Here is a 12,944-nt window from a genome sequence, read left to right as displayed (position 1 = left end):
AACTGAATTAGGAGTGTTGTCTTAGGATTGTGATAACTCGAAAAGTTGGGAAAACATACCTTGGGAGGTTTTTGTTGAAGGTTAGGAATTACAGTTAGATCCTAGGATTACAAGAGTTGTAGTTCAAATACGTAAGTTGAAATTAAGGTAGGTTTTAAAGTTTGTAATCTATCTTTTGTGGAGGCTCGTAGTTGATTTATTGAAGTTGGAGTTAAAGCATGTAAGGGTACAGGTCGTGGTTTCTAAACCTTTTGAGTCGGGTGTTTCCACGTAAAATAGTGTGTTTTTACTTACTGTCTATACTGGTTTGTTGGAACACGTTAGGCAGCCTGTTTCACACTTAGGTGAAAATTTAAAATAAGTAAATTATTAGGTGGTGTAGAATATCAGTGTTGCAATACAAGTTGCAGCAAATTCGGTGTTTCATGAGCGTACTAAACACATCGAGATAGACTGTCATTTCATCAGGTAGAATATACAAGAGGGGCTTATCAAGATAGTACATGTAGGTATAATGGATCAATTAGTAGATATATTAACCAAGGGATTGCCACGACCACAACATGAGAACCTAGTAGGCAAGCTGATAGATATTACAAGAGGTAAATAAGTCATTAGCAATATCTGTCATTTCATCAGGTAGAATATACAAGAGTAGGAGTAATGAAATTGGCATAACATGATAATCAGTTAAGGGTAAATAAGTCATTAGCAATGATAGATGTTACAATTAGTTAGTTGGTATTGCTGGGCACGAACAGTGATAAATACATTGTGATATAACAATACTCATTCATTCTTTTTTCTTCATTCACTCAATAAAATCTCTCTTTTCTCTTCTTAGCTTATGTTTTTCCAGTGAGTAGTGTTAATGGAGTTTGAGTGATCATCAAGTACAGAGTCCTCTATCAAGGATAATCTCTCATTATGAGCTACCTTTTGGGGTTGAGTTAGGCCCAAGTGTCATATATCATTAAATCAATTTTTGTTTGCGATTAAATGAATCTAGAGAAATGAAAAAGTGAATAGAAACAACATTCCATTTATTGAATTGACATGTCCAAAAAGGTTAAGATACATGAACATAACAGAACTAGTAAGTAAGTAAAGTGAAGTGATGAAGCTGCATTTATATATGTATGCAAAGCTTACTTATTCTGAACAAGATGTCGATCGATCCTTCACAAGCACATAATAATTTTTTAATCAACAAGTGTAACCAGTAGGATATTTTTTTCCACAGACGTTGAGAAGGATGTTTAGAGAGAGTGGTATATCCAAATTAATTCCCAACACATCTGCTTTTATGGCTGTGCACAAGCAAACCGCGGCCTCTAGGTCCACCAGTCCGTCAATCAAACTGCAGCATGACGAAGTTGGAGTAGTCCCGATAATTACACCCACCAAATCAGTAAGTATATTAGCACATGCTCCAAATTTCAAAATATCAGTTGAACAGTCTGCACTTACAAGAGCAAAGAAGAGGAGATTAAGTGATAAGAAAAGGGTAATAGAGGCCTGATTTTTTGAAGCCATGTCAACAAGCTAAGGTTAGGCCTAATTAATTACGCAGTTTAATTGATGATTGAATTGATGTGCTAGTAACGATGGCTATTTATACTAGTTGAATATTGCCTATTGGTAGTGCATGGCTTTTAAAATATTTAGGATTTGATTTAATTAATACTTAGTATAGTTAGTACTTTAATTAAATGTTTCCTGCACATGCTACATCTATTATAGAATTGCATGTAATCAGTATTGTGGTCATTTTTTTTACTCAAAAAGTCATTATTTGAAAATTATTTCTTTTATATATACCACGTATCTTAATTTGATTCGTCACTTTGGCACATAATCAACGAGTGTATTACACACTATTGTATATTTGGGTGATAGTAAAATAAATGTCAAAATGACATTAAGTCACAATGAGACCCTTCATAAGGTGTGTAAAATGAATAGATCATAGTTAAGATGTCTAAGTGAATTTTAGTGACAACTTTAGGAGATCAACGATGGATTTGGCCTATTTTTAATCCATATATATGATAATTACATCCATATAACTATCATTTTTTCCCACAAAAGTCACATAATTATCTTTTTAAACATATGGGACACAACCAATATACAGTAAAATCTCTCTAATTTAATACTCGACAAATTAATAATCTCTCTAAAAAATATTTTTCTCCGGTTCCGTCTTGGGTCAGTGGAAAAAATGATCAATTTCGATAAGATAATATATTTCCAGTAAACGCTATATAAATATATGGTCTCATTAATATCATAAATTAATAATTCTTTAATAGTACTAATATATCGAAGACAATTTAGTGAAATATGATTCTATTGTGTTATGTTTTTTCTTAAAATTTAAATCTAGTTGAAGTTCATCTCTAACTTTTCTTATTGCATCCAAGAGTTCGGGTATTGTCTTTTCGAACTGCATCATAAAATGTGAAGACTTATGAATGTGATAAGTGTTCCTTATGCGTAATTTGTTCCAAAGATATAGTACCATCTACAACTTCATCATCAACATTGATTTTCCCGATGCTATTCGCAATTTCTTCTAAGCTCGGGACCTCTAAACATATATCACTTTCACCCAGATAATTCAACCGGTTATTGACATCCATTTTATTGTAGTAACAGGGATTATTCGTCAATAACCTCAAGTTCATGAATCATGTTTTCACAAGTAGGTTCATTTAAATTCTTTGAGATTGCATCCCCCGAACGAATTGCACAGTGTCGAAAACATCATGCTATTGTCTTAGATATACTTGTTGTCCAAACATGAATTGCAAAATTGATAGCATCCAAAACATTAATCTTTCCTGGATTACTTTGTTCCACTTTATAGTCTTCTAATATCCATCGATAAAATCTGTTCGATAATATATCTTGAAAGCTCTTATTATCCCAACATCACAAGGTTGAAATTAGTAAGATACAATGATTTTTATGTATTTCTTGTAGTTTATGTATACTTTTTTTAAAAGTGTGAAATCAATAAATATAATATATCTATTAGTAAGATACAATGATTATGATATATTCTAAACTAACCTTCATTAAATCTCAAACCGTTCTTTAAGTTAATAAATATTAATTTATCGATTAAATAATATCTCTATAAAATAATAAAATTTACATGATCCCACCTGTATTAATTTATAGAGGTTATACTGTATGTAAAAAAAATCTGGAAAACGGAAATAGCCACATTAATTGGACGAAATGAGTAAGTTTTTTTAAATGCGACTTATTCGTTTAAATAATGTAGAAAAATAAAAAAATGTCACATAAATTATGAAGAAGGATACTAACTTTAATTTTCTAAAATGTGACTTATCAATTTCGCGTACAACAAAGGGAATCTTTAAAAAATAACATCTGAATTGACACGTAAAGGTACTGCATGGCTTGCGGGGTACTTAAAGTGTTAAGGATTTGATTTCATTCATACTTAGTACGTAGTTAGTGCCTTAATTAGCTGATTCCTGCATATGCTAGATCTATTTAATTGCATGTTAGCTTGCACTGTTATACATTTAATTAGAAATTCCAGCTATCAAAGGACTTTGTTCCCATACTTTCATCAACTACGATACATTTTTGTTTAATTGAAACAATTTCAAATCAAAATGTAAAATGCTTGATCTTAATTGAGAACTCAAAATACGAACTCAATAAACATAACTATGTCAAGACAAATTTCATCTTGATATTGTACTCTGATGATAAATTGTTTCATCCTAATTTATTATCAAATGGAAAAGAACGTGTAAATTGGGACAAAACGAGCTCATCTTTTTTCTCATAATTATTAAATGGATACTCATCAACATCTACGACTATTATTTACTTGAGACCTTAATTCTAAATTCACACCCATTGTCATTATTTATTTTTGTAATGTTTCCATTCTATAGTTGAGTATGAAAAAAGAAAAAAAACAATATTATAGCATTTGATCATGAATCTGGTCTCTACTATTTTTTTCTTCTTTTAAGTTTTCATATGGGATATATTAATTACCACTAGGAACCAAGTACAATAGGGTGTACCTAGGGGTGTTTCCCCAGTTCATGTTGTTGGGAAAGACAAGCACAAAATAAATGTGCACGATAGGGAGATAGCAAAAGAAAATTCAAGTCCAAACATTCTTCTATATGAACCAAGAGAAGACAAAATAATACAAGAATAAAACCGCCAAATTTAATGTGGAAAACCTCTTCTGTGTGAAGAGAAAACCACAAGGTCAAAACTCCACTAAAATCAACAAGAGTTACAAAAGTACTCTCTAAAATGGACACCAACTTAAGTGCCAAACAATGAGCAACACAACTACAAGATAGCATAAAAAACAAGAGAAATAAAAGGAGTAAAAACACCAAATGAACCCAGGGGTTTGTTTCGTGGAGGTAAATCAACCAACTCCCAGGTATGATTGCTTAGGATTGATTCATTCTCACTATGGACAGCCTCCTTCCAAGAGGTTGAGTCGCTAGACAACATTGCTTCCTTGAATGTTTGAGGCTCACTTTCAAGGAGGAATGTTACAAAATCAGATCCAAATGAAGTAAATGTCCTTTGACGTTTACTGCGTCTTGGACTCTCTTCATTGGTTTCATTCTCTTTTGATTCTTCTCGGGGTTGTTTAGACCTCCCACTAGATGACTCAAGTCCATTTTTATACGGATGGATATATTAAAAAAAACAGCATTATCTGATTCTATTATCGTATTATCATGAATATTCGGATGTTTGGACTTATGAACCAAAAATTGATATGTCTTATTGTTTATGGCATATCCAATGAACACACAATCCACAGTCTTAGGCCCTATTTTCACCCTCTTAGGTATATGTTTCTAGAATTTGGTTAGACACCCCCACACTTTGAAATATTTCAAGTTGGATTTTCTACCTTTCCATTTCTCATATGGAATAACATGTGTCTACGTTTGAGGCACTCTATTGAGTATTTGATTTGTTGTAAGGATAGTTTCCCCTCCAAAAATTTTGTTGTAAACCTGAACTTATAAGTAAGACATTCATCATTTCCTTTAAAGTTCGTTTTTCCTTTTCGCAATCCCATTAGATTGAGAAGTGTAAGGAGCAGTGGTTTGATAGATTATTCCATTTTCCAAATATATTTCTGCAAATGGAGATTTATATTCTCCGCATCGATCACTTCTAATTATTTTGATCTTTCTATCCTACTAATTTTCAACTTCAATTTTATATTGCCTAAATGCATCTATTGTTTAATCATTACCATTTAGCACATAGACATAACAATATCTATTGCAATCGTTAATAAAATACTTTTTTCCACCATGTGATGGTACTGACTTCATGTTACAAATATTAGGGTGAATCAGTTCTAAGGGATTTGAATTCTTTTCAACAGATTTATAAGGATGCTTACCATACTTAGATTCAGCGCAAATTTGACATTTTGATTTATTGCACTCAAATTTAGGCAAAATATTTAAGTTAGTCAGTTTCCGCAATGTTTTGTTATTACCGTGTCCCAAATGTTCATGCTATAAACATTTAGACTCAAGCAAGTAAGAATAATTAGAATCTTTATTCATATCAACTGCAATTACATTGAGTTTGAGAATGCCCTTAGTGAGGTAACCTTTTCCTACATACATTTCATTCTTACTCACTACGACTTTATCCAAAACAAATACATATTTAAATCCATTATTAGTCAGAAGTAGAATAAAACTAAGTTCTTCCCACCTTTGCAACAACAGAATTTGCCATAAATCTGTAGATGCTGGAGTATATGATGAAAATAATTCTTTGTTGGCACAAACATGGCATGAGGCACCAAAATTTATCCGTCATTCTCTTGGATTCTAACTAAGTTACATTTTTAAAGCATTGCATAAAGATCATCCATCTCCTTTGGATTCAGTCAAATTGATCTTCTGAGAAGGGTTCGAGTGTGAGCATATCTGTCGGGACCCGAAAGATGGTGAACTATGCCTGAGCGAGGCGAAGCTAGAGGTAACTCTGGTGGAGGCCCGCAGCGATACTGATGTGCAAATCGTTCGTCTGACTTAAGCATAGGGGTAAAAGACTAATCGAACCATCTAGTAGTTGGTTCCCTCCGAAGTTTCCCTCAGGATAGCTGGAGCTCGCTTGCGAGTTCTATCAGGTAAAGCCAATGATTAGAGGCCTCGGGAGAGTAAAACTCTCAACTTATTCTCAAACTTTAAGTAGGTAGGACGGCGCGACTATTTTGTTGAGCCGCGCCACGGAATCAAGAGCTCCAAGTAGGCCATTTTTGGTAAGCAGAACTGGCGATACAGGATTAACCGAAAGCTGGGTTATGGTGCCATACCGGGCACTAACCTAGATACCACAAAGGGTGTTGGTCGATTAAGACAGCAAGACGGTGGTCATGGAAGTCAAAATCCTCTAGGGAGTGTGTAACAACTCACCTGCCGAATCAACTAGCCCCAAAAATGGATTGCACTTAAGATCGCAACCTACACTCGACTTTCTGTGCAAGTGCCAGGCCCCAATGAGTAAGAGGGCGTGGCGGTCATTTTTTCTTAATCCTTCTTCTTCTTGTCTGTAACAACCCTAAAAATGAATAGGATCAAGACTTAGGGTGTCTAGAATGCTTGCGACTAAACCCAGGTTCACACGGATTGATACTAATAGAATCAGACCTTAGAACTCTTACTGCGATCAATTCAACTAACTTGGGGAGTTAGTTGGGATTGGAAAGGTTGGAACCAAACAAGTAAGGCTCGCGAAAACGAAGATTTAATCGAAGGAGTCTTTACCAGACTTAAAAGAAGAAATTTTATGTTTTGAGGGTCCAGGGGTAAAATGGTCATTTCCAGGCCAAGGGTAATATTGTAACTATCTTGAGGAATTAATAGATTAATTAATTAATTTAATTAAAAGATATTCAAATTTGGGACGACCCAGAGTGACCCATTTTCGCAAATGGGTTGCCACTCGGGTTCGAGCCCACTCGGGTTCGAGCCCTACTAGGAGCAAGGAATTGATGATTTAATCATCAATTAAAATCTATTCATTAAGGGTAAAATGGTAATTTCAGGTATTAATTATAATAAATCAGATTTTTATTAATTTAATTAACCTATTTTGACTAAGTCTTGAATTTAGTCTCCTAATCCTAATAACTCTCTCTCCCTCACGTTTCTCAACTCTCTCTCACGTTCTCAATCTCTCTCTCTCATGTTATTCTGCCAAACACAACAAAAACCAGAAAATACATCAAGAGTTCTTCACACTTGAAGAACTCACAAGAAATTTTAAGTAAAAGACAAAGTAATCAAAACGTCAAGGCTAAGAGAGGTTCGTTGCATGGGGTGTATGTTGAAGTGAATTGGGCGTGGTTTGGAGGAGTTTTCGGGCAGCAGATTCACACTTGAAAAACATCAAAAGGTATGGGTTTTCTCTCCTGGAATTCTTCCTCCAAGAGTACTTTCCTTCGAACGTTTCTCAAGCTCTTGAAAACTAAGGTTGTTCCCCTTTGTATGTCCTTGTCCTTAGCTCCCAAACGAATTCTTAGGATGGGTATGTTGTGCTGTTAGACTTAGGCATGATTGACGTATTTATATTAAGTGTGAACATGTTTTATGTGAGGAAAATTACGAAAACGATATTCGAAGTGTAACCAAAAATTGGTGTTGTGTGTGCATCGTGGGCAGTGGCTTTAGCCACTATTTTGGGGTCAAATATTCATGTGTTTTTGGTGTATTTTATTGTGTGTGCAATGTGGTGTTCATTATAATGAAAAATGTTGGGTTGAATAACACTCTTTTAACTAAGTAAACTCATGATAGAGGTGACTAAAAATGAGTGAAGAGTGATAAGAAAAAAATTTCGAGATTGCATACTCTCCCATAAGATTAAATTCTGGGTTTTTAAAAAGGGAAATAAATAAGTGAGGTCAATGGGAATTGAAACCAAGACCTCACATGTTGAGAAGGCTGAAAAATACGAGAAAAACGTGAAGGAGCTAAGGGGAATCGAACCCCTTAGCTACTGGTTTCGTGAGGCAAAGAAAAAGGAAAATGGGGGCTGGGGAGTTCGATCCTAGCTCCTGTTTTCGCAAAAAAAATAAGGGAAATGGGGCTGGTGGGGAATCGAACTCGCGACCTATGGGGAGGAGAAGGAAAAAAAATAAAATTAAGTAAACAAGTAAATGGGAGGCGTGGGATTCGAACCCACGACCTCCCAGTACGCACGAAGGGAGAGGAAATAATGAAAAATAAAATGTGAGGTGTGGGGATCGAACCCACGACCTCAGCGCTGAAGGGAGAGGCGAAATAACAAGGAAATAAAGTGAGGCTGTGGGGATTCGATCCCACAACCTCACTGCCACTCGCCCATTTAAATAAAATAAAGATAGAGGGGCTGTGGGGGTTCGAACCCACCACCTCACAGCCTCCTCAGCGAAATTAAAAAAAAATAAGGGGGGGGGGGGTTGTGGGCTTTCGAACCCACAACCTCCCTATTGTAGCGAATTTAACTCTAAAAATCAAAGGGGTTGTGGGGCTCGAACCCCCAATCATTCGGTTATCTAAGAGTGAAATTAAAATAGAAAATTAATCCTTCAATGTAAATGTTGAGATTTAATTTAGAGTTCTAATATTATGAATATTAGAAATAAAATTAATGAAAAATATAAATGATATCCAAGTGATCCAAGATTGGGGTTCCCTTGCCCAAATTTTCGTATTGATGCATAAGTCATGCGTGAGTAAAATATCCAAGAATAATGCCATCTACTTAGATCAAAAATTAAGATCTTGTCATATATACAAGATACATAAGTCTTGTACTACATAATCTTAGGAAAGTAATAATCACTTAGAAAACTCCGAATGAAACCCCATGGTTTGTATGTATAGACAGATAAGTCTAACATATGTTCAAAAATAAGTGAACCTAAGATGTATTTAATGAAATGATGAACCCTAGGAGGGTTAAGTATGAGTGTAAGATACACTAAGTGGCCAAGTGCATTGGCATATGATGAGATAAACTATGAAATAATGAAATAAGCATTCACGTAATAAGAGGTGAGTAACTATGAAAAGCAAAGGTGCTAATAATGAAGAATGTGGTGACAACATGACATGAGGCTAATGAATATGATGAGAGCAATCTCAAGTGATCCTAAATAAATGTTACCAATACGTACTCACCAAGGAGAGTGTAAGATAATGAAGAGACCAGTCTCTATGAACACTCTAATGAAAGTGTTGAGATTAACACATTTAATACAAATGATGAGATGAGAAATCATCTAATGAGATATGTTGTCCTCATACTAGAAGCCAGCTTCCATGACGTAGTTGAATGTAGTGGAACTTTATACTGAGCACCGATAGGCTAGCTATGAGCGGTGATGCCTTCTTTTGGGAAGGGCAAAGTTTCACATAACTCTCATTAGATGAGACTGTCGGGCTTGCCGGGTATGGGTCTCCATACATCTCCTAGTCTTTGAACCTCTACTGCCAATATAGGGATCTGGCGGGGTTAAATTCCCATATACACTAGCATGTTATTGATTCACTTTGGCCGGTGATTCCATCTCTTTTCGGTGTGGGGGAGACACTGGATTTCATGATTCTCATATGATCTATGTCGGTTAAAGTTAAAGTTCCCAATGAATGAATGAGGCCAGCCTCAAATGAAGCATATAAAGAAATGAATGATACCGTAGGTGTTAGAATAGGATAATCAAGAGGTGAGCTAGACTCAGAAAATGACATTAGGTTGTTCCTGATCATTGCACAGCAAACCCGATGGAAGTCTTAAACTACATCCTAGGTATAGCTGGTGTTCACACTGGCCTATGAATGAAATGAAATGAAGTACGTATGAATGGATGAAGCAGAATCAGTGTTTGCTAATAAAGACTCCCTAGTTGAGGTCCCATATGTTGAGCCCTCATTTTGGAAAGTCTTAATGTCAAGTCCATGACTTCTAGGGTCTCATGGCATATGAATGAATGATATGAATAAAGTTATGTGTTATATGTTATGTGCTATGATATGTACTATATGAAGATGTTATGTGCTATGTGCAATATGATACTTATGATGATGCATGTTACTCTCATGGCATGACCTTCCTAATCCAATTTGGAAAGTTCACTAACTTTCCTAATCTCGATTTGGCAAGTCTACTGACTTGACTTCAGAAAATCATGTTGTTAGGAAAGAGCTATTCTTTCTCATGCATGTCCGTGGTGTGTGCTTGAATACACCCATACTTAGTACAAATGTGTACTAATCCTACACAAACTTTACTATTTTAGGTGCAGGCACAGGTGGACGATAGAGCTACAGGATCATCGCTGCACTTATCCGGACGTTCAACATTCATCCGACATTGGTAGGTCCTCAGCTTTCAAGGATGCTGCTGTTTTATATTCTAGCTTAGTTTTAGAGTTGAGCTAGTGGAGCATGTTCCACTAGCGTTTCTTTCCTGTTTTTATTCAAACTATGTATTGGTGCCAATTTGGCAATTATACACTTAGTAAGAATTGGACTATTTCTTTCAGTTGCTTATCTCTTAATGTTAGATGGTTGATGGTGAACAATTATGTATTAATGAGAATGTTTTTTTATAAGTATGTTAAGAAATAAAAAGTTTCAAATTTTCCGCTAAAATTAACCTATGTAAAGTAAGAATGACGTAAGTAGGCTTGTCTGTGACCTCTGAGAGGTCAACGATGCCGGTCTCACCTGGGGTCTAGATTCCGGTCGTGAAATTGTCCTTCTTGTGAGCCCGACATTTAGTAGCCCTATGACCACGTTTATCACAATTGAAGCATCTTCCATTGAATTTTTTCTTAGGAGGATTGCTTTTTGGACCAGATGATTTTTTGTTTTCTTTAATTTTGTGGGATCTTCTTCAATAATATTTACTCCAATATTGTTGAATTACCATGTGACCTCTTTTCTACATCCTTGTTATCCTCTTCGATTCTCAGTCTTACTATGAGATCTTCAACAGTCGTTTCCTTGCGTTTATGTTTCAAGTAGTTTATGAAGTCCTTCTATAATAGAGGTAACTTCTAAATAATGGCAACCACTTAAAAAACATCATTCACAATCAATCCTACATTAAAGATTATGTGAGTATTACGAATAAACTTAATATTTCAAACATAGGCATAAAATAAATTTATACCTTCAGTAAGGACATCATGGATTATGACCTGCAGTTTTTAAACTTGGGTGACGACGGTCTTATTGTCTATCATCTTATAGTCCAGAAACATTGCCACAATGAACTTCTTCATTTCGACATCCTCTATTTTGTACTTCTTTTCTTAAGAATTCCAGAGTTCTTTTGAGGTTTTGACATTATTGTACATATTGTACAGATCATCTTGCAGGTCACTAAGAATATAATTTTTACACAAAAAATCTGAATGTGTCTATGCTTTTGCTACCAAGAATCGTTCTTCAGGCGGAGTTTCATCTAACATAATAGGAACATTCTCATTAATGAACCTCTTTTGACTCAACGTAGTGAGATGGAAGAATATTTTCTGCTGCCACCTCTTGAAGCCGAATCCAGAAAACTTTGCAGATTTCTCAGCCGATGCTAGGCCAACAGTTGAACGATTTGTGCAACCGATATTGTTGTAACACTTACTGTTGTAGCACTTTACTGTTCCAACATTTACTTGACTTGAACTAGTCATTTTCTATCACAAATGACAGACGATTTTAGTATGTGAAATACTAACTGTAAGGAATAAATCATTATACAACCTGTTTCTGATTTAACGATAAAGTTTTTATATTCTTTTAATCGTTTATCGATTGAATTTTAAAAATTCAATTAAAGTAGAAAACCATAATGATTTAAATCTTTAGAAACCAAAATACATTAACTATTAAGTTTCTTAAGATTGTTACCTCCTGTATTCAAGTTAGTCAAAAAATACAGAAACGGAAAATAAATAAAATACTGTAAATCCGAGTCTACAGAAATCACTGTGTCTCCTTAAGAAATTGATCCCCACACTGTACCCCAGGTTGCAGATTAATTTCTCCAAAGATAAAACGGATTAACTTGTTAAAAGAACTAGTGGTACCTCAAAGTTCAATAACATCAGCGAACGCAAGAACACTAACAAAAGCACACACAGACTTAGTCGATCTACAATTTTGTTTCTGGGAGAAAATGTATTGAGAGAGGAATTTTTTTTCAATATTTTGAAAAACAAAATTCACCTCTTATTTATAGCCACTTGCAGCAAAGGAACGCGTCCGTTCAACGCGAATTTAAATAAATCCCTTTACATTAAATTAATTCTGTTAATTAACTAACATCCTCAATTAATTTATAAGACAAAATAAATTGGAGAAAAGAAGTTAATTAATGAGGTTGATGAAATAAATTTTGTCCAAAAATATTAACAATCAATCACATTCAAATCCAAATATGCAACACCCCGTATCTATAACAAACCAAAAATCAGCTTTTTCAAAAATCTGCAGACGCAATCTAAAGTTACCATTGACGCATCATTGCCATGAACCACGACCCGTACTGCACATCCGTCCTTCGTGACTGAAACTCTCCCAAAATGCAGCCCAGAAAAAAATGAATAAGTGTCGATCCACGGACAGACCTACAGTCCGTAATTCAGACTACGGTTCGTAGTATGTGTCCGTCGATCAACACCCATTTACACCATCCTCTGACAAGAACCACGATTGACTAGCATGAACCATTGTTTGATCTACAATCCGTAGTTCTGACCGTAGGTGGAAGTTAGCAGTCAGTTAGGGAGAAATGTTGTTGGTTCAACTTCAAATGGTCATTAACTCTTAGTACAAAATGAATTAGGTGTCCCATGACATACCAAAATATAGATAATTGAATTATCTTTCCAT

The 12,944-nt window shown here is 35.1% G+C and overlaps 1 protein-coding gene across 1 annotated transcript; it reads right to left on the bottom strand.

The window, feature by feature from the left end:
- Positions 1 to 1,022: 1,022 nt before the first annotated feature.
- On the bottom strand, positions 1,023 to 1,577 carry LOC107013843 (14 kDa proline-rich protein DC2.15-like). The gene has a single exon (XM_015213722.2). The coding sequence runs from the start codon at positions 1,534 to 1,536 to the stop codon at positions 1,207 to 1,209; it is 330 nt and encodes a 109-aa protein (XP_015069208.1). The 5' UTR covers positions 1,537 to 1,577; the 3' UTR covers positions 1,023 to 1,206.
- Positions 1,578 to 12,944: the final 11,367 nt, after the last annotated feature.

This window comes from Solanum pennellii, chromosome 3, assembly GCF_001406875.1.
Source record: "Solanum pennellii chromosome 3, SPENNV200".
NCBI lineage: Eukaryota > Viridiplantae > Streptophyta > Magnoliopsida > Solanales > Solanaceae > Solanum > Solanum pennellii.
The sequence above is the reverse complement of the archived record's forward strand: the minus strand, read 5'-3'. Positions and strand labels throughout refer to the sequence as shown.